Below are 23,701 nucleotides of genomic sequence, written 5' to 3' on the forward strand. Positions count from 1 at the left end.
GAGCAGGCTGTGTTTTTTTTTTCAAAAAAGCAATAGCAAGGAGCAATAATACTGAGACAACATTTTTTTAAACACATCTAACTATTTATTTGCATCATATGGAGTCTGCCCTTCCTGAGACTTCAGGTGACATCATACAGTATGACAATTTAGTCAACAGGATGGGATATTCAATATTGGCAGAAGGATGCAGCATGTACACTAAGTAGCAATCTTAAATATGTTTACACAGAATTCAGTCCTCATACAGGTTTTTAAATTATGCACAGAATTCTGTTTCTCCAACGCTGCACAGCTTGCTCCATATGGTGTTTGCTGGTCTCATCTTTCATATTAGAAGATAAAGAAGTGTTTAAAATGAAGCGCAGCGGTTGGATGGTTGGTCCTCTGGATCAGTCAATCACATGAATGTGCAGCATGCCCTGGGTTGGAACAGAAAGACCACACTTGAAGGAAAAGGAAGGCTAGGGCAAGAGATGGGGAGAAGGGGGGGGCATTTTCCTTTTAGAGAATGAAGCACGCAGCCAAAAAGGGGTCATTTCCTAGAAAAAGAACTGCAGGAACTCATTAGCATATCTCATTAGCATATCTCATTAGCATATGTCACACCCCCTGAAATCACCGGAAGTGTGTCAGAAGGCAATATCCACTCCTCAGGCCCCTTTCCGCAAAAATCTCCAGGTATTTCCTTAAAGCAGAAGGAACTCAAAGCAGCTTACCCTCCTCTGGAGAGCCAGCCCTGCTTGCACGCACACATGGACTTTCACAAGTCACAAATGAAAATAAAGTAGCAGAATGAATTCAAAGCAGCTTACCCTCCTATGGAGCCCAGCCTCACCTGGCTTGCACTCACTCACTCACTCACTCACTCACTCACTCACTCACTCACTCACTCACTCACTCACTCACTCACTCACTCACTCACTCACTCACTCACTCGTCACAAATGAAAATAAAGCAGCAGAGCAGAATGAATTCAAAGTAGCTTACATTCCTTTGGAGCCCAGCCCCACTCGGTTTGCACTCACTTGCTCACTCACTCAATCACTAACTCACTCAATCACTCTCTCTCTCTCCACAAATGAAAATAAAGCAGCAGAACAGAATGAATTCAAAGCAGCTTACGTTCCTTTGGAGCCCAACCCCACTTGGCTGGCACTCCCTCCCTCCCTCATGTTTCTTTGGAGCCCAGCCCCACTCAGCTTGCACTCACTCACTCACTCACTCACTCACTCACTCACTTTTTCTCTCTCTCTCTCTCTCTCTCACATGAGTCACAAATCAAAATAAAGCAGCAGAGCAGAATGAATTCAACCGTAACAAAAAGAGAAGCACCCTTAGAAGTAAACTGCAAGAACCCGGATGGATAACCACATCTAAGGGAACAAACAATATACTATTAAAGACTCTCTTCAAAATTATATTATGTGAAATGTTCTTAAAGTGGCTCAGTGCATATAAGACAATAATTATTTTTATAATTTCATACTTAATTCACACCAATGTACAAGGTGACTATAAGACACAAAGCCCGACCAATAACGGGAGCAGGATTGGCTCCCACAAAGTGCTGAAAGTTCAATAGGGGATTGCCAATCAAGTTCAATAGGGGATTGTAGATACTTATATTTTTGTTTTCCTATTTCTTGACAGATGGAACAAGGAGATGACACAACTTGAAGGAGTAAGGACCTGACAAGGAACCGGTTATTTTAAACACTTGTTTCCAGACTGCATCAGGGGTCATCAGACCTCCTCCCCATGTATTTTCAAAGCTGTAATAAAATGCATTGGTTCAATACAATACGAGTGACTGTTTTTTCTTAATACACAACTTACAATAAATTATAAATTAACTCACCAGTGCTGCTGCTTGGGCAATCTCAGGCAGCATACGGTGCACCCTCTTTACTTGGCCATGCGCAAATAATTGGTGCAGAAAGCTGACACTTAAATGGCTGTCTTTAAGGAGCCACCCCCGCAAGAAAACCCTCACAGTATTTAAAGCTATACAGTTCCAAAATGTACAGTCATAGATGATACAAATCAATGACCAAAATACATTGCTGATTAATCCAAACCAAAAATATATCAGTTACAAAACAGACCGACAAGATACATAATGCATCTATAGGAAACAAGATAAATTAAATTCATGGTTTAACCCTAGTGGTTGCATGCTCTTCAATAAATGGATCCATTTAGCTTCCCACTGTTGTAATGTTAAAGAGACCTTTGAAGTAGTACCCCCAGAAGCCACCTGCAAAACCGTATATCTAAAGTCAGACTCCATGTGATTCAATTCTATGAAGTGATCAACTAAAGGGGCATCCACTACCCTGTTCTTTATTCTCAAAATATGTTCAAGGATACGTACCTTGACTGGGCGGGTAGTGTTCCCCACATATAGCTTCTTGCATGGGCAAGTAGAAAATGAATATAACTTTATGGTGTTATTACCCTCATTATCAACGACTTCCTTGCCTGAAAGGGACAGTCTGCAAACTCTACATCTGCCACAGGGAAAACGTCTGCCTCCCAGCAGACCCATCATCTCTGGAAGTAATTCTGTGCTTGGACCTCTTTCCAGGTTCATTGATTCCTTCCTCCAACCTTTTGTGAGAGCCATGCCAGGTTACACAAAGGATACTAGGAATTTTATCCAAAAGGTGTCGGCTTTCTGCACCAATTATTTGCGCATGGCCAAGTAAAGAGGGTGCACCGTATGCCGCCTGAGATTGCCCAAGCAGCAGCATTGGTGAGTTAATTTATAATTTATTGTAAGTTGTGTATTAAGAAAAAAGTCACTCGCATTGTATTGAACCGATGCATTTTATTACAGCTTTGAAAATGCATGGGGAGGAGGTCTGATGACCCTTGATGCAGTCTGGAAACAAGTGTTTAAAATAACTGGTTCCTTGTCGGGAACTGCTGCTTTATTTTTATTTGTGACTCGTGAGACAGGGAGAGAGAGAGAGAGAGAGAGAGAGAGAGAGTGAGAGTGAGTGCAAGCTGAGTTGGGCTGGGCTGCAAAGGAACGTAAGCTGCTTTGAATTCATTCTGCTCTGCTGCTTTATTTTCATTTGTGACTCATGAGAGAGAGGAGGGGGAGAGAGAGAGAGACAGAGAGAGAGAGAGAGTGAGTGAGTGAGTGCAAGCTGAGTGGGGCTGGGCTCCAAAGGAACATAAGCTGCCTTGAATTAATTCTGCTCTGCTGCTTTATTTTTATTTGTGACTTGTGAGAGAGAGGAGGGGGAGAGAGAGACACAGAGAGAGAGTGAGTTAGTGAGTGCAAGCCGAGTGGGGCTGGGTTCCAAAGGAACGTATGCTGCTTTTAATTAATTCTGCTCTGCTGCTTTATTTTCATTTGTGGGGAGGGAGAGAGAGAGAGAGAGAGAGAGAGAGAGAGAGAGAGAGAGAGAGAGAGAGCAAAGGAGTGCAAGCCAAGTAGGGCTGGGCTCCAAAGGACTGTAAGCTGCTTTGAATTCATTCTGCTCTGCTGCTTTATTTTCATTTAGAGAGAGAGAGAGAGAGAGTGAGTGAGAGAGAGTGAGTGAGTGAGTGAGCGAGCGAGCAAGTGAGTGCAAACCGAGTGGGGCTGGGCTCTAAAGGACCGTAAGTTGCTTTGAATTCATTCTGCTCTGCTGCTCACTCACTCACTCACTCACTCCTGAGACACAAATGAAAATAAAGCAGCAGAGCAGAATGAATTCAAAGCAGCATACGTTCTTTTGGAGACCAGCCCCACTCGGCTTGCACTCACTCACTCTCTCTCCCCCTCCCTCTCTCCTACAATTCACAAATAAAAATAGAGCAGCAGAGCAGAGTGAATTCAAAGCATCTTACCCTTCTTTGGAGAGCCCTCATCGCTTACAGGCCTCAAGTACGGCCCATCCCCCCCAGTTCCTACCAGGGAAACCAGGAAGTGATGGTGCTGCAGCTGCCACTGCCTGCTGCTAAAGACAAGGACAGCCAGGAGGAAAAGGAATCCCGTGGGCAGGGCTGAAACCCACGTGACCTCTTTTCAGATCTACCAGAATGCTGCTCCCACTCTGGGGGAGCAATATGGAGGAAAGGGCCAAATCATCCGTCAGTTTGGTGCCCTCCCCTTGCAGCTTTTAAAAATGGCAGAGAGATCTGATTGCAGATTGCTTACTTTCCCCTCTAAATTGGCCAGGGGTCTCCAGCAGGACTAATAGTGGATCCTTGGAAGGCTGGAAGAGAGACTTTTTCAGAAGTCAGTGCTTAGTTCTCGTGGCCTCTTCTTACATGCCTAGGGTAAGGCTGATCGCAACCTTGGGGTCAGGTAGCTATTTCCCCCAGGCCAGTTTGGCTAGGGATCTTGATGGTGTTTTACCATCTTCTGGGCATGGAGCAGGAGTCACTGGGGATGTGGGGTGGGGGAGGTGATTGTGAATTTCCTGCATTGTGCAGGGGGTTGGACTTGATGACTCTGGAAGTCCCTTCCAACACTATGATTCTATGATCTATGCCTTTCAACTCCAACTCCCATCCCATCTAAATCCACTGACTGGACCCTAGTCCAAACACAAACAGGTCCCTTCCAACCATGTGATTCTATGATTCTAAGAGCGGGACCACAAGTGACGCCTGACACAGGTTGGACACTAGTCAGCTTCCCTCAAGTTTTGATGGGAAATGTAGGCATCCTGGTCTTGCAGCTTGGCTCTCTGACTGCTGTCCAATGGACTTTTCAAGTGTCACTTGTCCAACATTCTGCCAAGCTGCCTACATTTCCCATCAAAACTTGAGGGAAGCTGGCAAGTGTCCAACCTGTGTCAGGTGTCACTTGTGGTCCCGCTCTAAGTCTTGGTCAAGCTAGGCCTTTGTAAATGGATAGGTTTGCTTGCAGGGAGGGAGGAATCAAGATGGCAGATTTAGCACCTGATGAGGTGCATGAAAAATATTAGCCATGAACTGAGATAATGGAAGAGCACGGCTAGTGGTTTGCTTGTACTCCTGCCACCCAAGATTTGGCTTCCCAAATGAATGGGGAGCTTGCAACCAATATCTCTTTGGGGTGGAGAGAGGGATGGAGTGGATTAAGAATCTTCTGTTCTATTTGGAATCTGTTACCTGTGAGTCGGCCACTGCTGTGTTGTTCATGTGCTGCTTGGTTCTCAGGGTTGGCACTTGGTCTTGGTACATTCCTGAAAGAAACAGTGTGCAAGTTATGAACCCTGAATATCAGCATATTCAATGCAGTGGAATGCTAGCAGGTTGCTACTCTGTAAAGTGTCCTGTGGGATACTCCAGTTCCCTCTCTTCCTGCCTTGTCAGAGGCACAGAGAGACGAGTGAGCCAGGGCTGTGCCAGGTCATCCTTCCCTTTGGAAGCCATTCCAAACAGCACCCAACCCAGGGCTCTGGTATTCTGGTAAAAAGGATTTCTTGGAGCTGGAGCCAAGACCTTCTCTTGCAATGCAGAATAATCCAGGGCAGGCCCTCGCCCAGTACCAGGCAAAGAGTGTCATGGTGAATACATTCACTTACGATTCAGCGCATTCAGGGTTTTCCTAACCATAGCTTCACTCCACTGTATGTAACGGTTCACCTGGAAAGGAAGAGAATTTAGAACTGTAGCGGGGAGAGAGAGCAATGGTTCCTTGTTCAGGGCCATGAGTAGTCAGATACAAACCAAGAGCTACAGCATGCTTTCCAAAAACCAAGGCAGAAGAGCCTGCTCTGTTGACCCAGAAGAGGCAGAAGTCCACACTCCATTTTCCCCCTATCAAGCCTGATGAATCCCAGGGTCTCAATTGTCTGTCACTTACACAGCTGATGTTGTCTTCCTGCATGTAACTGAAGGCAGCACATTGGTCAGCCTTTTGTACTGGGATCCAGTAGCAACGAAGTCTTTTTTGGCTTAGTAGGACTGTCTAAGAGCCAAAACAGACGAGATGAGTTACTAGAGTTTGTGTTTCCTTACCTCAAGGTTTGTCAGGAACTGTAGGCGTCCTTGCAGCTTAAAGTTTAACATTAACAGAGCGGCAGGGAGGGAAGTGCAGGGGTGGGGCACCTTTCCTCCTGCTCTCCAGGTGCATCGCTGCATTTCTCCTTCCCCTGCTTGTGCGGCCCAGAGCTACGTAGCCCGCTCACACAGAGCATCGCTGCACCCCCCTCACCCAGCTCCCAGAGAGCAACGCTGGGCTATGCGGCTTCGGGCAGGGGCCAGGCATGCGAGGAGGGAGATGCAGTGATGTTCTGGGTGCCTTTCCTCCTGCTCTCCCGGTGCAGCCTGGCGTCGCTCTGCAGGGGCCAGGCCAGGTGAGGGGGGGGAAGATGAAGCGATGCTCCGTGCAAGCGGGCTATGAAGCTCTGGGTCACATGAACGGGGGAAGGGGAAATGCAGTGATGCACCTGAAGAGTGGGAGGAAAGGCACCCCACACCTGCACTTCCCTCCCTGCTGCTCTATTAATGTTAAACTTTAAGCTGCAAGGATGCCTACACTTCCCGACAAACCTTGAGGTAAGGAAACATGAGTTGAACTTCAGTAACTTGCCAAGTCTGTTTCGGCTCTCATTCTAGCAATTACCGGGATTTCCTTTTCTAGCCATCAGAAACTGTATCTGACTGGGGGTTTAGTAATTCCGGAGATACTTCCCTTTTTATTAACCAGATTAATAAATCATCTAACATGGCAGGCATGTTGATATAGTACAAACAGATTTGGACTGAATTGTTTTCTACAGTTTCTTAGCTAAAGGTGAACCAGTGTTATTAAAACACTTCTCTCTTTTTTTTACAATGCTTTGATAACTTTTACTGAAGCATCTTGTGGACCTACTAACTATGGACTGGCTAGTAAACTTTTTTTAAAATAAAAATTTTATTGTGTTTTTATAATATATGGGGAAGGGGTTACAACAGGACATAACCTTTATGAGATTCACATTCAAGACACATAGTCACCCATCTCTATATAGAAAGCCATTATATATGTAGTTAGCACCCCTTATACCTTCAAAATTCCCTTTTATTAATTTCTATATTTTTAATCCCCTTACTCTGTATCTTATACTTCTAGTAATTTTTCCTTTTATGTATATTACAAATAGATCACATTACACCTCTTTTACCTTCTACTCTGGCATCTTAGATCCATAATCACTCTAGGATAGGGGGTGGGTGGGGGGTGGATATAGCAGAACATACCATATCAGCAGGACAGTAATATACAACAACTTAGAGATGAGAGCAATTTTTATATTAATTTCCACTCTTTCTTATATCTGTTCTGGCCATGCCTCCCAAGCTTGTCTGCTTATATTCTCATAATAGTAAGGCTATAAAGGCCAGATCAATATCTAATTTGATAACACTTTTTTATTCTTTCAAAAGAAAAAAGAAAAGAAATATATGTGTGTATATATATATATGTATGTGTGTATATATGTATATATATATATCTTTCCTCTATTTTGTTCTAGCCAAACCTGTTTACTTGGGTTTTCATATTGATAAGGCTAGGATAATCACATAAGTATATAGTTAAAACACAACTTTACCTTTTCAAAAATATTAGCTCCTTCATCTATTTTATTTTGACCATCTGTACTCAGTTTCTTGGATTTTCATACTCATAAAGTTAAAAAGAACAGGTGATCATTTAACTTAGTATTTTATATTTTTGAGAAGGAGTTCAATCTGAGTAGAGTTATTAGGATCCAAAAACCCATTATCCTAAACTATATAGTGTTATATAAAAAAGAGGAGGTAAGGAAAGAAAGGAAAGGCTATTTAAGTAAGAGGTTAACAGCGCAATCCTATGGCCGGCCCCAACGCCGGCGCGGCTGCACTGGTGGTGTGGCGGCGCCGCCGGGCCGGATCCTGTGCCAGCAAAGTGTGGCCGCAGCGGCGCCCGCAGTGGTGCAGAGATGCAAATTTGGAGAACCAGAAAGTGTTGTGGGCGGGTCTGATGCACGGCCGCCGCCAGGCACAGCCAAAGGGCGCTGTTCCTGACAAGCGGCAGGGGGAGGGGCCAGGAAAGGCGCAGCCTATGGGCAGCACGCGATCCCGGCCAGGCCCCAGAGCAGCAGGCAAACCGCGCCCATGCCGGCAGACTGCCTCGGCTCGTGCATCAGGCGGGGCTCGCAGTTGGGAAGGAGAGGGGTGGGTGTGGTCTGAGGAGCCTCTCCCCCGTTTGCCCAATGTAGCACCAAGTCCGTGGCGGCCGCGTCCAGAGAGGTTGGCATGGGACTGGCAGGCGCCCTGCCATGAGGAATCCAGGGCAGCAGCCAGTCTCTGGCAGCAGGGGACAGCCCCCAAGTGGCGCCGAAGGGGAGGGCTGGCCTGAGGCCGCCACCAAGAGGCAGACACAGCGGGCCTGCCCCCTCGTCCCCATCCCAAGGCAAAGAACACAGACACCCATTGCACAGAAATCAGCCTTTACTATTATATCATCCCACCTCCCCCAGCAGATGTGAGGAAGGGGAGGCGTGTAGGAGAGCCGCCTGTGCAGCAAAACACCCCACCCCACCCCCAAGGCAGCAGCGGCGGTCACCGGCGAGGCCGGCGGCCGGACCCCCTTGGCCGTCCACGGGCCCGGCCTCTCGCACGCAACTGGGCCCGAGGGAGGGGTGCCTCTGGGGCGGGTGGAGCTGCTGCAGCGGGTTGGGCCGGAGGGTCGAGGATGGCGACGAGCCGCCCGAGCAGGGCTTCGGCACGGGCTTGAGAGGCACGGAGCCCTTCCCCCAATTCCAGTACCGCAGCCATGAACTCCCGGCCGCGGTTGTTCGCCTCCTCCCATGCAGCCGCTCCCTCTTGATCGCCGCCCACATTGCGGCTAGTGTCGGGGGAAGCCGCTGGGCAGGGCGGAGCCACAGGCAGCCTCGGACGCACCCCTTCCCTCCCAACAACCATGCAATGTTGGTGCGGGGGCCTCGCAACTGCCCCACGGGATTGGATGCGAGGCAGGACGCCCTGGGGTGGAAGGTGTTGGAATGACCAATGGGGCTGCTGCAGACGCCCGAGGGGCTGGACCCACTCTGGGAGGCGGCCGCTCACGGGACTTTGTTGCTGGGGCTGCGGCTGCAATGGGGGCGACCCTCCCCAGGCGCGTGAGACCTCCTGCCCGGGATATGGCATCCGCCTGCCACCACCCTGGATTCTCCACTGGTGGGGCTAGGGTTCCAGCGAGCGGACCATTTCCCCTGCCATCTCCCGCCTGTTAGCCTGTGGTAGCGAATTCAAAAAGGGTCCCGTAGCACCTTTAAAAGTAACCAATTTTATTGTAGCATAGGCTTCTGAGAATCAAGTTCTCTTCGGCAGATGGGTGATACAGACACTGGTCAAATACAGAGGAGGAGGGAGGGAGGAGGGAGGGAGGGGGCGTTACTGTGAGGGGAGGGAGGGGGCGGGGAGGCAAGACGGGGTGTGTCGGACACATTTGTGGCTATGTGCAGGTGAAGATATGTGACGGGAGTGTTGGGGGAGGGGCGGAGGACGAAGTCAGACTCGCAGACACAGAAGACAGTTGTTGTACATCTCGTTTTATTGCACTGGAAAGAACGGGCTTGCATTTAGGCTGGCGAGGGAGCTGGAGCATTCCACACAGCCCTCCTTCCCGCTCGGAGGGGCGGGGCTGGGATGCAGGCAGAGATGTTTGGGGAGGGCGGGGCGCGGGGGAGCAGCCATGCCCTGGACGTGCCTGCGGGAGAAAAAGACACATGTGGGCTTTACCTCATTCTACTGCTGAGGCAAGCCCCACACTCTGCCATCCGGGGGGGGTTGCACATGGTCGAGGGCAGCAGCTGATGCCTGACAGTCTGGCAAGGATGCACTCAGCCTTGGGAAGCCTTTACCTTTATGGGAGGGAATGAGCTGGTCACAACAAACACCTGGTCACATGTGGTTTTCGAGGCACCTGCCTCTGAGGCAGCCAGGGGCGGCCATGGTTGCCCCCCACCACTGCTGGGCCTCACCCAAAGCGGCAAGTGAGCGGGTGGGTTCAGGTGAATGGGCGGTTTGCACTAATCTGCGGAACGCCCCCCCCACCTCCTCCTCACCTGTCAGCGCTCCGTCGGTCATCACCAGGTGGGAGCGCCAGAGTCAGGGCACCTGCAAGGAAACGGGAGAGCATGTGGTTAATTTGCAAAGTGTCATTCCCTTCTGTCACGGAAGGGTTAGTTTGTTTGTGCTTAGTTAGAAGCAACTAGCGTGCATGAGTCCAGTTAGATGTTGAGTCATTCTTTCTATCACAGTAGAAAGGGAGTTAGGCAGACATTTGCACCTCTTCCCCTTTACGAGAAGTTCCCCCACTTTTTCGCAAAGTCCCCCGAGTGCATTCTGCGCCTGCCAACGTGAATGCCCTCAGCCCGTTTCGGTTTTCAAAGGGGCAATGCCACTCAGCACACGGGCAGAGCCTCCGGCAGAGTGCTCACTTACCTGGGGGTTTGGGCGGCGCTGGCCGGATGTTTTGTAGGGCGGGTTCTCAGATGATTGGGTCAGAGAGGGGGGCTCGTCCATGCCGGGCGCGCACGCTGATTGGTCCCCGGGATAGTTCTCATCCTATGCTCCTTCGGGCCATAGGGGCGGGGCTGGGCGCTCAGAGAGGGGGCTGATTTTTCGCCGTTCCATGGACGCCTATGGGCTACGCCTTCTTTTTCCGTGGCGTAGCTTTTTTGCGCTGCTGTGGGCGTTCCCGCTTCTGGAGGAGCTTAGGGAGCGGACTAACTCTGACCCCGCCTTGTTCCCCGCCCCTCCCTGCATCGGCGTAGGGCTCTACGCCACTCCTGTGCCGCTGCCCGGGCGCCTGTGGCTTGCACCGGTGCTGGCCCGCCGGCGGGCCAGCGCCGCATCCCAGCGCGGGCGGAGGGCCACTTACGCGGGCGTAAGGGCCAGATGCACCGTCGCAAGCCTTAGTTCGGTTCCTATTCACTTTCCCCGCCCTTCTTAGGATTGGGCTGCCCGTCTGCCTTAATAAGTCCTGATGTGTCCCAGAATTCTGATCGTTGTTTTTTCTTCTCTCTTCATGTAAAGTAGTATATCCAGTCCTTAGTCCTCTTTCCGCTCTCGGTATTGGCATGTGTAATTCTTTCCATACAGATCTGCTTTCTTCTTCTTCTTTCTTTGTGAGGCGTAGTACATCCAGTCCATATTCTCTCTGCGCCACCAAAGATAGATTTCCTTATCTTCCAGCCATTTCTGAGGGGGATCAGTATGAATGCAGTTACTGCTCTGTTCATTATTCTGTTTTAAGATCGGCAGCATTCTCTTCTCCCCTTTCTGTGTTAGCATGCCTGCTTCTTTCTGTGCAGGTCTGTTTCGTGGCCCCAGCTCTTCTTTTGTAGTAGTGATTTGTGTCTTAAAGCTGTGGAAGCTGTTTGGAAGCTGTGACGCAGATCATTTTGTTCCGTTCCCATTAATTCTGTTCCTCCAGCAATTTTTTTGTTTTGTAGATCTTTGTAGACCTCTCATCTTTTTCCACTCCCAGTATTGCATCTGCTTTAATTAATAATTTCGTCATTATTTTTGACATCTCTTGCAAGCCAGCAAGTATCTCCTCCTCCCACAAAGCCATTTCAGAAGGTGGTAAAAAAACCTTCGTTTTGGTTAATTATTTTCAAAGGTTTATAGCATTCCAGCAATTCTGGTAATTACTAAGGGAGCCTCTTTAGCATTCCTCTCCTCTGCCCCTCCCAGCTCGCTTGAGTGGCCCGCGTAGTCAGGCTGGATTGCTCTGTGTAACCTCGTATAACCATAAATCTGTCCACTTACTTGATGGAAGGCAGTGGGGTCAGTAAAGAATTGTCTTTTTTTCTTGTCTTGTTAAGAATCTGTTTGATTGCTGTAGTTTCTTTTGGCCTGCTGGACTCCTGGTTAATAAGTAGCCATGTTGGCTCCTTCTTTGGTCCCTGCTTCAGGAACTGGTATCTGGGCTTCAGGAGGCTTGCCAGTCCCCCTAAGCTCTTCCACCGTGTTCCAGCCTGCCTCCCCTATCCGGGGGGAGAGCTTGGGGGTCCGATCTCTCAGCTCCCAAGGAACCAGGAAGGTCATGGCAGGGAGCTCATAAAACTCCCCCCCCCCCATCGTGGTTTACTGTCTCACCCGGAAGTCACTAGTAAACCTTTGTGTGTGTGTGTGTTAGATGCTGTCAAGTTGCCTCTGACCTATGGCAACCCTATGAAGGAAAGATCTCTAAAACAACATATCATTAACAGAGTTGCTCAGGTCCTGCAAACTGAAGGACGGGGATTCTTTTATTGGGTCCAGCCATCTCATTTTAGGTCTTCCTCTTTTCCTACTGCCTTCCACTTTTCCTAACATTATTGATTTTCCCAGAGAATCTTGTTTTCTCATGATGTGACCAAAGTACAATAGCCTCAGTTTTGTCATTTTAGCTTCTAGGGAGAATTCAGGATTGATTTGATCTAGTACCCACTTATTTGTCTTTTTGGCTGTCCATGGTATCCGCAAAACTCTCCTCCAGCCCCACATTTAAAATGAATCCATTTTCTTCCTGTTAGCTTTCTTCACTGTCCAACTTTCACATCCATACATAGTAATGGGAAATACCATTGTTTGGATTATGTATCGTAATGGGCGATACAATTGTTTGGATTATCTTGATCTTGGTCTCTAAAGAGTATCTTTGAGGATCTTCTCTAGCTCCCTCACATCTGCTCTTCCAAGTCTCAATGTTCTTCTGATTTGTTCATTGCAGTCTCCCTTTTGATTGATGATTGAGCCAAGGAATAGAAAAATGTGAACAATTTCAATTTCCACATTGTCAGCTTTAAAACTGTGTAATTCCTCAGTAGTCATTACTTTTGTCTTCTTGATGTTCAGCTGTAATCCTGTCTTGGTGCTTTCACCTTTAACCTTCATCAAGTCTTCACTATTTTCTGCCAGTAACGTGGTATCATTTGTATATCTCAAATTGTTAATAGTCCTTCCACCAATTTCCACTCCACCTTCTTCTAGATCTAATCCATCTTTCCTTATGAAATACTCTGCATAGAGGTTGAACAGGTAGGGGAATAATATGCATCCTTGTCTGACACCCTTGCCAAACCATTCTGTTTCTTCATATTCTGTCCTGACAGTAGCCTCTTGTCCAGAGTACAAGTTGTGCATCAAAACAATCAGATGTTGTGGCACCCCTATTTCTTTTAAAACGCTCCATAGTTTTTCATGATCCACATAGTCAAAAGCTTTGCTGTAATCTATAAAACACAGGCTGATTTTCTTCTGAAATTCCATTAGCCATCGTAAATTCGCAATGTGATCTCTGGTGCATCTTCCTTTTCTGAATCTAGCTTGAACATCTGGCATTTCTCATTCCACAGTAAACCTTTAGCTTGATTAATATCTCTTTTTCAAAATAGTAAAGAGTCCAATGTTACTGTAGTATGAGCTTTCGAGAACTACAGCTCTGTCAGATGCATTTGACGAAGAGAGCTGTAGTTCTTGAAAGCTTATGCCACAATAAAATTGGTTCGTCTTAAAGGTGCCACTGGACTCTTAACTGTTTTGGAACTACAGACTAACATGGCTAACTCCTTGAGATCTCTTATTCAGTTATTTTTAAAAAACATTCTTTTATACTTTTAGAAGCAGAAAAGAGCAAGAATCCAGTAGCACCTATAAGACTGACAAAATTTGTGGCAGGGTATGAACTTTCATGAGCTACAGCTCACTTCTTCAGATACAGACAGACTAACCCATCTTGATATTTATATTTTTAGGTTATTGAAAATAAGCCAGTGAAGAATAGTGGCTGGACAAGGACCATGTACTAAAAAATATTCACATTTGAGAGTATAAAGGATTTGTTGTATCTGTAAGATCCCTGTACTTGTTTTTCATTTGTTTTTAAGACCAGAGTTAAGTCCCAGTGTAAATTTTATATACTAGATCACTGATGACGTTGCAAAGCATTTGATCTTCTCTTTTATAACTGATAATAGGAGTGGTTTACATGTTGATTATTTTGTGGCACTGTATTTATTAAAGGATATTAATTTTGTTCATTATCTTATTGGTTTTTAAATATTAGTTTTCTCTGTCCTATAATTATACATGCAGGCATCAGGCATAGATCCTTTGCTGGCAGGCTCAGAAAGTGGGAATTGGATGCTTCCATGCCCTAAGGACCATTTATTTTCCTATTTATCTACCCTGCCTGTGCCTGTGGGAATAATTATCCCTCAAAAAAAGGGCTATGTTGCATCCTTCTAAAGGTGGTCTCAACAGCTGCACCACTTTGCTGAAGAACCATCTATTACATCTGCCAGGCTAGATACAGTTATACCCCCAGGTGGCTTTGTGCAAATATTCTACTTTCCCAAGCGTTATTTGTTCAAATCTCTGAAGAAGAGCAAAGCAATGGATATGTACTTACATTTGTCCCAGCCACAGGTGAAGAAATTAAAAGGTCATCAGGGCTGTAAAACAAAGGAAGAAATGGGGTAATTTGGATAGGGGTCAACCTGCTGAACGTCTCACTGCCAGTCCTTAAACTAGTCTAGCCTGCTTATGCAAAATAACTGCAGTAATAAAGCAAGTGGGCTCTTCAATAGATCCACTAGCTAACTGGGTATACAGGTATCCAAAGGGCAATAAGCTAGTTGGCATTTGGCTTCTGGACTAGGCCAGGCTTGGTTTCCAAAGGTGCCAGCATGCCATCAAGGAAGATCAGGCTCCAGCGACAAAATCAAGGAAATGCTCTTCAGGAGAAGTCCATGAGCTCCCCAGAGTAACTTAGAGCCAAAACACACGTTAAGAAATACCTAGGTTCAGCACGTATTCTCTTACCTCAAGGTTTGCCGGGATCTGTAGGCGTCCTGGAAGCTTAAAGTTTAGCATTTACAGAGCAGCAGGGAGGGAAATACAGGCACCTGTATTTCCCTTCCCCTTCCTGCTGCTCTGTAAATGCTAAACTTTAAGCTTCCAGGACGCCTACAGATCCCGGCAAACCTTGAGGTAAGAGAACAAGTTTAGCATTTACAGAGCAGCAGGAAGGGGAAGGGAAATACAGGTGCCTGTATTTCCCTCCCTGCTGTTCTGTCATTCCATCAAAGACTTAAAGGACATTCCATCAAATACTTAAAGGTCGCTGTGGTTCAACAGAAACCTTTCAAAAACAAAATCCAACGGGAGGCTGCTGAATTGGAATTCATATGCAAATTTGACTCTGTCAAGCTGGGACTGAATAGAGACTATGAATGGTTATCACATTATCACAGGTAACAGATTTCCTTTACAGAGGCGTGGTCTAGGGGAGCCCAGTGACGCCTGGTGTGGGCTTTCGGGGACCACAGTTCTCTTTGTCAGATGCATCTGGCAGGGAGAGCTGTGGTTATCGAAGGCTTATACTACATAGTAATTGGATGCTTTCACTGCTGCAAACTAACACGGCAAACTGACTCCACACCAAAAGGAGGTGTTTACATTTACTAGCAAAGGAATGTTTGGGTTGCCTCCCCGCTAATTGCATCCTGTCCCCTTGTGATATATGTCCCCTTCTTTCTCCCCTCTCTCCCCTCCTCTTCTGTATTTGACCAGTTCGGATCATGCATCTGACGAAGAGAACTGTAATTCTCGAAAGCTTATGCTACAATAAAATTGGTTAGTCTTAAAGGTGCTACTGGACTCTTTTTTATTTAGCAACAACCGTATCCATTTCACCATTTCATACAGTTTCATACCAGAATTGTACAGGACAAATTGCCACAAGCAAAGAAAATGTTTCCAAAGATTTTCCATGCTCAGATGTTAAGATCCAACACCTTTTGTAAGAGCTGGTGAGGAGCAATGGCTGGCTGGGGAAGGGGGGGTGAGTTTGAATGAGGGAATAGACAAATGCTTTTTATTTTGGAGGTTTAGACTGCATCAAAATCTATTTTCCTAGTTTAAAAAGTTTCTCTTAGCTAAGAACAGGCAAGAGGAGGGAGGGCAAGTTGATTGCTCTCCAGCCACACCCTGTCAGACCTTTTGAGATGCTGATACCTTGCCTGGGTGCAGACGATGCAGTGATGACAGGAGACTTTGGCACAAGGCAGGGCCTTAGATGGCAAGTCAATGCAGGGTAAGGGGTAGCCCTGGCCCTCTTGGCAAGCAATGTCTTCAAAGGCTCAGTGGTGGCAGTGGGTATCAGGGCAGGATTCAGATGTAACAAAGAAAATAAAGATTTGTGTGTTTGGCCTAGAAACCCTGCGAAGTGAGATATTTACAAGAATTGCTAGAGAAATCACTAATTTTACTAATCATTAATTGGTAATTATTGGAAGACGTTGACCACTAATAATAATCTTGGCCTACCTTGCATGGTTGTACATTCCCCTAGGGATTCTTACATCTTAGAAAACTTGAAATGCAATATATAAATGCTTATTAAAACTATCAGTTATTAATTTCTAGATAAGAATCCATTACCTGTCTAAAGACAGCTTCACAATCAAGTAGTTTCCAGACGCTTCAAAGGTGATCTTTAAATAAACTTCCTGCAATCACATAATGGGAGGCAAATATCAATAACCTGAAACTTAGCAGTCACCTTTTCATTACTTTAAAATCCTTGTGCATTACGTGGACAATAAATGTGGCTCAGACTCAAAGTCTCTCTACACAAGACTTCTGACACGTGTCAGGTTTTGATGGTGTTTAAGCTAAAGAGACTCCATTTTAACCTTGTCAGTGTATCAGGTGTGCTTTTTGCAGGTGGGAAGACTGCTGCTGGGAGCCTTACCGAGAGAGAGGAATGTTTTGTCTGCATGTGGGGAAGGATGGGGCCTGAGGGGAACTGCTTATTCTGTATCCAATCCTTTGCTTGGCATTCATAACAATTTCATAGTCCAGCTAAGATCCGTGTATCTTGGAATACGTACTCTAATGGTTGACTAGCTTCAGTAAAGCCTTTTGAAATCAATGGACTTTTGTCTTATTGCAAGAGGTGGGCTGAGTTGCAACTTTTAGCAAGCCACAGTCTGACAGTATGTGTTCTTTGAGGCACAGTTAATTAAAAGTTTTAAGCAGTGAGGGCAGCAGGGCAAAGGCTCCGTAAAGGGAGATAGTCTGAGGCAACGGAGGGCTGTTAGAGAATCCATCCTCTCCAGATTGATTTCTGCCAGCTCTGTCTTTTTAAACTACGCTTCCCGGATAACATTGCGTCTCCCAGCATTTGACGAACAGGCATCTTGTTTAGAGAAACTCTCAGAGTGCCTTCACTTGGTGTGCAAAGAGACCGTTTTTCCCAAGCAGTGATTCTTGTTTCCCAGACTTTGAATAACCTACAGATTCTCTTACATCTGAGCAGTTTGTTTGTCCCTCTGTACATTCCCACAGTAGGTGAGGGCACATGTGTGATGGTTATATTAAATTTATATTATTATTGGAGTTAATAGTGTAAATGCCAATCAGGCTAGCAAAATAACAGGTTTGTTGCATTATAATAAAACATCATGGCTTAAATTTCTAGTGAGTTTTTTCCTCCCAGTGTCTCAATCCAATCCCAGCTAGTTTTACTAGGAATCTTTACCATTAGACTCAAATATTATCATATTTTGTAACTGGTTTACTGAACAGTTTTATGGGGTTTGTAATCCACCTTGAGCCAGTTTGGTGTCGTGTTTGGATTCCCCACTCCTCCTCCGCTTGGAGCCAGCTGGGTGACCCCCGTGGGTCAGTCACAGCTCTCTGGAGCTCTCTCAGCCCTACCCACCTCACAGGGTGTTTTGTTGTGGGGATAATAACAACATACTTTGTAAACCACTCTGAGTGGGCATTAAGTTGTCCCAAAGGGTGGTATATAAATCACATGTTATTCTTATTCTTAGTGACTAAGGTAGACTATAAATGAAAATAAACAAATAAATAAATGCTGATTTATTCATGTAAACTATATAAAGATTTCTGGTAGCTAAATGAAAGTATAAAATGAGGTGATGGCAAGATATACATTTTGAAATTAGGGCTGCAAGCAGTAGCAGCCAGTGGCTGTTTCTGGTAGAGCAGAATTTGAGCATTTTGTTAAAGTAGCAGGATTTGAATCCAATGGCACCTTAGAGAGCAACTTAGAGATTTTCAGGGTATGAGCTTTCAAAAGTCAGAAGCTTCCTTCTTCAGATATCTGAAAACCTTGTTGGACTCTAACGTACCACTGGACTCAAACCCTGCTGTTCTACTGCGGATGAACGTGGCTACCTTCCGAAAACTCTTTAAAAAACAACGACATTCAACTCAAGCAAGAGCTTCAGGAGAATTTATTGATCCACTTGGCCCAACACGGAACTTACCTTGTGGGATCTAAAATACGTCAACCTGACCTTCACCCCTCTTGCTTGGCTCTCCCTTTCATGTTTTGCTCGAAGTGCCCCCAGCGTGGCCATCATTCTTTGTGACACCCCCTACCCCAGAAGCGGTGAAAACCTGGCAGACCACAATGCCTGGCTAGTGAGCTCTGTCTATCTGGGTGAGTCACACGCTCTGCAAACCAGTCAGGGCATCAAGCTGGACAATTGTCCTCTTTCCAACTGACAAAGCTTGAAAGAGATGCTTGTCTGAGAAAGCATTTCCCACTTTGCAGCTCAGGTCCCATCCAGCCAGAACTGAGCAGCAAAATTCAGGTTAGGGTGGGAAAAGGACACTCGAAGCTGCCATCCATTGACTCAGCTCAGGATCCCTTGGTATCTTGAGGTTAGTCTTGGCTCCTTTGACTGGCAGCAGCTTTTGGGGTGAGAAAGATCTTTTACGTCACCTCAGCTCGATCCATTGGGCTTGAACTGCTGCCAGGGATTGAACCTGGGACCTTCTGCATGCAAAGCAGAGGCTCCTCTGATCTTTGGCCCCTTCCCAAGCTGAGAATCCCAGGCTGAAATCTGCACTCACAATCTTTAGAGTAAGCAAGTTGTTGGCAGGTCTTCCTCCAGATTTGATGATCAAGTCCAGTGTTGCGTTGGCTTGATTGGCAGTGTAACAAATCAATGGACCTCTGATCCCGACAGACTTAGCCTTTACGTCCCTTTCTTCAGGAGCCTGAAAGAGTTCAGGAGAATCAGTGAGGGAGGGAGTTCATGGAATAGAAGCAAAAGGCACTCTACCAACTCCAGATGTGCCCAGCCTGTGAGGCTTTTTATATGTCAGTTATGGTCCTCGGGCGAGTGGAGTGGAAGCACTCAAGAAAACAATCCTGACTTCCATTTACTTCCTAACAGTTGAATTTATGCTCTTTTAATAATAATAAGAAAATAATAATGATGATAACGACCACAGCAACAACTCCAACAACCATGTACTTATATACTGCTCTTCTGGACAGGTTAGTGCCACACTCAGAATGGTTAACCAAGTCAATTTATTATTAACCCCACAATACAGCTGGGGTGGCTGGGGCTGAGAGGAGTGAATTACCCAAGGCCACTTGCAGAGCTCATGGCAGTAGTTGGAATCAAACTAGCAGAGTGCTGATTTGCAGCCCAACCATTCAACCATTATGCTACAGCAGCTTTTATGATAAGTATGCTTATATACTGCTCTTCTAGACGAATCAGTGCCCAACTAAGAGTGGTGGACAATGTTAGCATTAATATTATGCCCACAATAGAGGTGGAGAGCTGGGCTGAGAGGAGGGGCTCACCCAAGGCCACCAGCTGAGCTCATGGCAGGAGTGAGAGTCAGACCAGCAGAGTGCCGGCTCGGAGCTCAGCCACTTAACCACTATGTTACAGCAGCAGATTCCCTACCATGCCTCTATAAATTACATGTTGCAATTAAGAAGAAAGAAATCAGATTCCTGATTCAACAGACTTGCAATCATTGCACAGAATGAAATTGGTGTGTGTCGTAGACCTGGAAGAGCAATGAAAGGCAACCCAGAAATTGCTGACCTTGGGTATCCCTCTCCGTTCCTCTGCTGCCAAGACACTGTTGTCCCAAACCTGCCAGAAGATGTGAAAGCGTGAGTACCTCCTCAGTGCCACCCCCTCACTTTCACGGCAACCTGCCCCGAAGTCTGTCCCGTGTGATTTATTTAGTTGATATGCTACTTACCCCAAGGAAGTCAAATGTAGTTGCAGTAGACAAAATCCAAAACAGGTGAACGCTAAGGTCTTATAACTACCATTGCCCAAAATACGTTCTACCCAGCACATTACTCACATACCTCTCTGTTTGAATTCAGGCCAATGTATTTGGTGCAGGCACAAAAAGATGCGGCAATTACAGCCACTCTTTCAGCAAACAGTGATAACTGCTGTGCCATATACAGGGTCACCTCAACACTGAAGTTCCAGATCAGTGCTACAAGGTCTGGCTTCCTTCAGAAGAAAGAACATGGTGGAGGTGGGGGACCTATGCTATCTTTGCAACATGTGCTTTCGCTTTTATTTAAGCAGCGCCTCTTCAAAGCAAGATGGCTCTTCAAGAAGCCACCCCTGCATCAAACTGTGCTCCCCTCCTCCTCCCCCTTCCTATGTAAGCCTGTTTTTGCTTCATCTCTTCAAAATGTTTCTCTGGCTCCCTCCCACAGGTGCCACCTTCCCCATCTTCCTTTCTTTCTTCCTTTCTTCCTTTCTTCCTTTCTTCCTTTTGTTCGTTCGTTCAGTCTTTTGTTCCTTTGTTTATAATCCATTCTCCCTGCACGTGCTCAGAGTGGATCACAACCAAATTAAAATGCAATATAATATACAATATAACAAACAGACAGTGCAAAATTAAAACGGATAAAACTGGTGACAAGAGCCCCCCTGCAACACGCAGTGCCCCTGTGGCCCAGCGTAATGCTGTGCATTACACTTCAGGCACTGCAGAGTGACTCCTCGCAGTCAGGGAACATCACCTGCCTCTGGCTTCTATCAAGGAAACCTCAGCTGGTCTTTTTTTTTTTAAATAAGAGTTTCATTAAAATTTTAAAATTCTAAAACCCACAAAAAGAAAAAAAGGAGTTAAGAATATACTTATATAAATAGGAGTAGGTACCCATTTTCCATTTGAAAGATTCTAACATTAATACATATTATATACTAATTCTAAAATAACCATTAAGTAGCTACTTTTCCTTTCCATTTATATATTTTTCCCTCTCCCTAATCTTCACAAGCACAGATTATTAGTTCATCTCTTTCTGTTTCTTGCAAAAAGTCTATAAGGGGCTTCCAGATAATCAAATATTTGACTACTTTCCCCTGAAGCTGATCACTTCTGATTGCAAGGAGTCAGTGTATCCTTAACCTGAAGAGACAATCAGTAGCTCCTTGGGGCCATTTCTGATCAGGAAAATAGTGTGAAGAGTCAAGCTTAATCCCTCTTCCCTGGATGCCACCATCCTGATCAGACTAGGTCATAATGCACATCCCAGGATGGCAGAAGAGCTCCAAGCAATCCTAGCATTTTGTCTGGCTGTGCCCAGATGAGGGCGAGCTGGTATCTCAATAGCCAGTCCCTCTGCATGAGAACTGAACTTGTACTTGTAAAATGTTTGGTGGCAGATGCTGCAGCATTTCTCTTCCCACCCCACCCCTGGTGAACAAGAATTTTGCTGCTCTGCCTCCGTACCGTTGCAGAGCGGCTGCGAGGAGTGATTGCTGACAGGACGGCCAAGGGGATGCTTCCACTCATGTCCACGTCCACACCCGTGCCTTGTGGAGGCAGGAAGGGAGGTGGGCCACCAAGCAATGTGCGGCTGCCGTTTGATCTTTGAACCGTGATGTGAAAGGAGATGCAGGGGAAACTAAACACTTGTGAACCCACAAGGAGAAACCGTAGGGGTTTTTTTGCATTTGTTCATTGTGACATAATCTAATTCTTGATTGGGGATCCAAGCTGATTAAGTGGACAATGAGGTGGAACAAAAAACAAAGTCCCCAGCTACTGTGTGGGAGGGCAGAAGAACCCTTTGGGGGATACTGGAGGAATGGCACCTGCAGAATAAAAAAGGGAATCAGCACATCAACGAGTCCAGGCCACAGGATCACAGCCCACAGATGGACCTCTGTGTTGGCCACTAGAGTAGAGCAGGAGTACTTCAAAACATGGTCACTGACCAAACATTCCAGGTGACTCAAGCAAGTGAGACAAGTTTCACCCTACAAGACCCACTTGAAATACAGCCAACAGACCCAAAATGGGTTGGTTTGGCTGCAGCTGGGGAGGTGGAAGTGGCTTCAAAGAGAACCTTGTTAAACGTTGTCTTCCTTCCTGGGAAGATTAGATAATGGAAAGAGTAGGCTGGCCTTGTAGTGGGAATTTGTAAATACAATATTAGAACGTACATGTTGAGTAGGTATTTTACAAACTCCTCAATTTCTCTCTCACTTTTAGCCCACCCTTCCTCAAAGCAGCACGGACAGTTCTCCCTTCAGATAGGATTGTTTCTAGCTATCTAATCTAGGATGCTGAGAGATGCAGGACAACATGTCCTGCAACCATGGTGGTAAGATAAAAAAGGAGTACAATCTTTGCAAGGTGGGGAGAGGAAGCGCTTGCATTGAGTTTCCTGAGTGGCTCACAACATTCTTACCATGTTCATCAACACGATGTATATGAGCAGAGGGCTATTCCTGAAAGGAGAAAAGAGAACTTGGTTGTAGCAGCGTGCTTGCATTTTTGCAGGGCTGGGCAGCAGACGACACTTCAGCTGTTGCCCATCTCAGCTCTTCAGGACCGTAGGAGCAACACGGGAGTGGGGATGACATTCCCGCCTGACCCACTCCTAGTCTCCTCTGTGGCGAACAAGCTCTGCAGCCAGGCTCAGAAATTTTGTCATTTCCTCCTGGGCCTGTCTGTCAGATGCATCTGATGAAGAGAGCTGTGGTTCTCAAAAGCTTATGTGACAATAAAGTTGGTTAGTCTTAAAGGTGCTACTGGACTCTTTACTATTTTGGTACTACGGACTAACATGGCTAACTCCTCGGAATCGATGACTATAGATGAAAGGTTCACTGTGGTTCCACTACACAACTTGCCCAGTCCAGCATGAATATTCAGAGAGTATCATAATTAAGAGCTTATCAAAGGAAAAATAACAATCGTGAAAGCTTACCAAGATGTCTAAATCAATGCTGCTTAATCTTCAATAAAATTATTACTACAAAAACATGTCTTTTTTATGGATACAATATCCAAAATAGACTTTTGTGAAAATACACTATTAGTCAACCTCCAAATCCGTATGCAACTCTATGATTACAACTGCACCCCCTTTGTCCACTTCTTTGATAGTTATATTTGGATCCTTTGGAAAATTATCCAGGGCTCTCTGTTCCTCTGGAGATAAATTGTTCCATGTAGGCTGTGGTTGTGATGTTCCCTCTAAGTTTTGCAGTGTTGTGAGCTAAAAATCTGCTTTGTGAGCCGAAACAACTTTCATTAAAGTTTTGAGTGCACCTCCTTTTAAAAAAAAAATTACAATCAAATTGTTTTGATTACAATTAAAACAATTTAACAATAAAAGCCATTAGGTGAAAGGGCCGCAAAAATCAGAGTATACTTCTGTATAAAAATGGATATGTCCATGCTGATTACAAAGGGGTAGTTGTATTAGTCTGTTGCTACAAAATAAAGCAGACATGCAATGGCACCTTAAAGACTAGCAAATTAATTTCAAGATGAGCTTTTGTGAGTCAATGCTTACTTCTTCAGCCTCCTTCTGCACCAAGGCCAAGTTAAATCATGCCTTCACCATGGTGGCGGCTGAGATGCTACCTCCTCTCCTCTACTCTCTGGGGCTGAGGGGATCCTAGCA

At 45.9% G+C, this 23,701-nt stretch overlaps 1 protein-coding gene across 1 annotated transcript; it reads right to left on the bottom strand.

The window, feature by feature from the left end:
* Positions 1–107: 107 nt before the first annotated feature.
* Positions 108–21,576, bottom strand: LOC129327038 (uncharacterized). Its single transcript, XM_054975441.1, has 9 exons — positions 21,514–21,576; positions 20,123–20,126; positions 19,848–20,002; positions 18,850–18,996; positions 16,399–16,466; positions 14,366–14,408; positions 5,514–5,574; positions 5,098–5,171; positions 108–422 (listed from the first exon to the last, which is right to left on the bottom strand). The coding sequence occupies exons 1-9, from the start codon at positions 21,574–21,576 to the stop codon at positions 393–395; spliced, it is 645 nt and encodes a 214-aa protein (XP_054831416.1). The 3' UTR covers positions 108–392.
* Between the last annotated feature and the right edge of the window lie 2,125 nt (positions 21,577–23,701).

The sequence above is a fragment of the Eublepharis macularius genome, chromosome 4 (assembly GCF_028583425.1).
Source record: "Eublepharis macularius isolate TG4126 chromosome 4, MPM_Emac_v1.0, whole genome shotgun sequence".
Taxonomy (NCBI): Eukaryota; Metazoa; Chordata; class Lepidosauria; order Squamata; family Eublepharidae; genus Eublepharis; species Eublepharis macularius.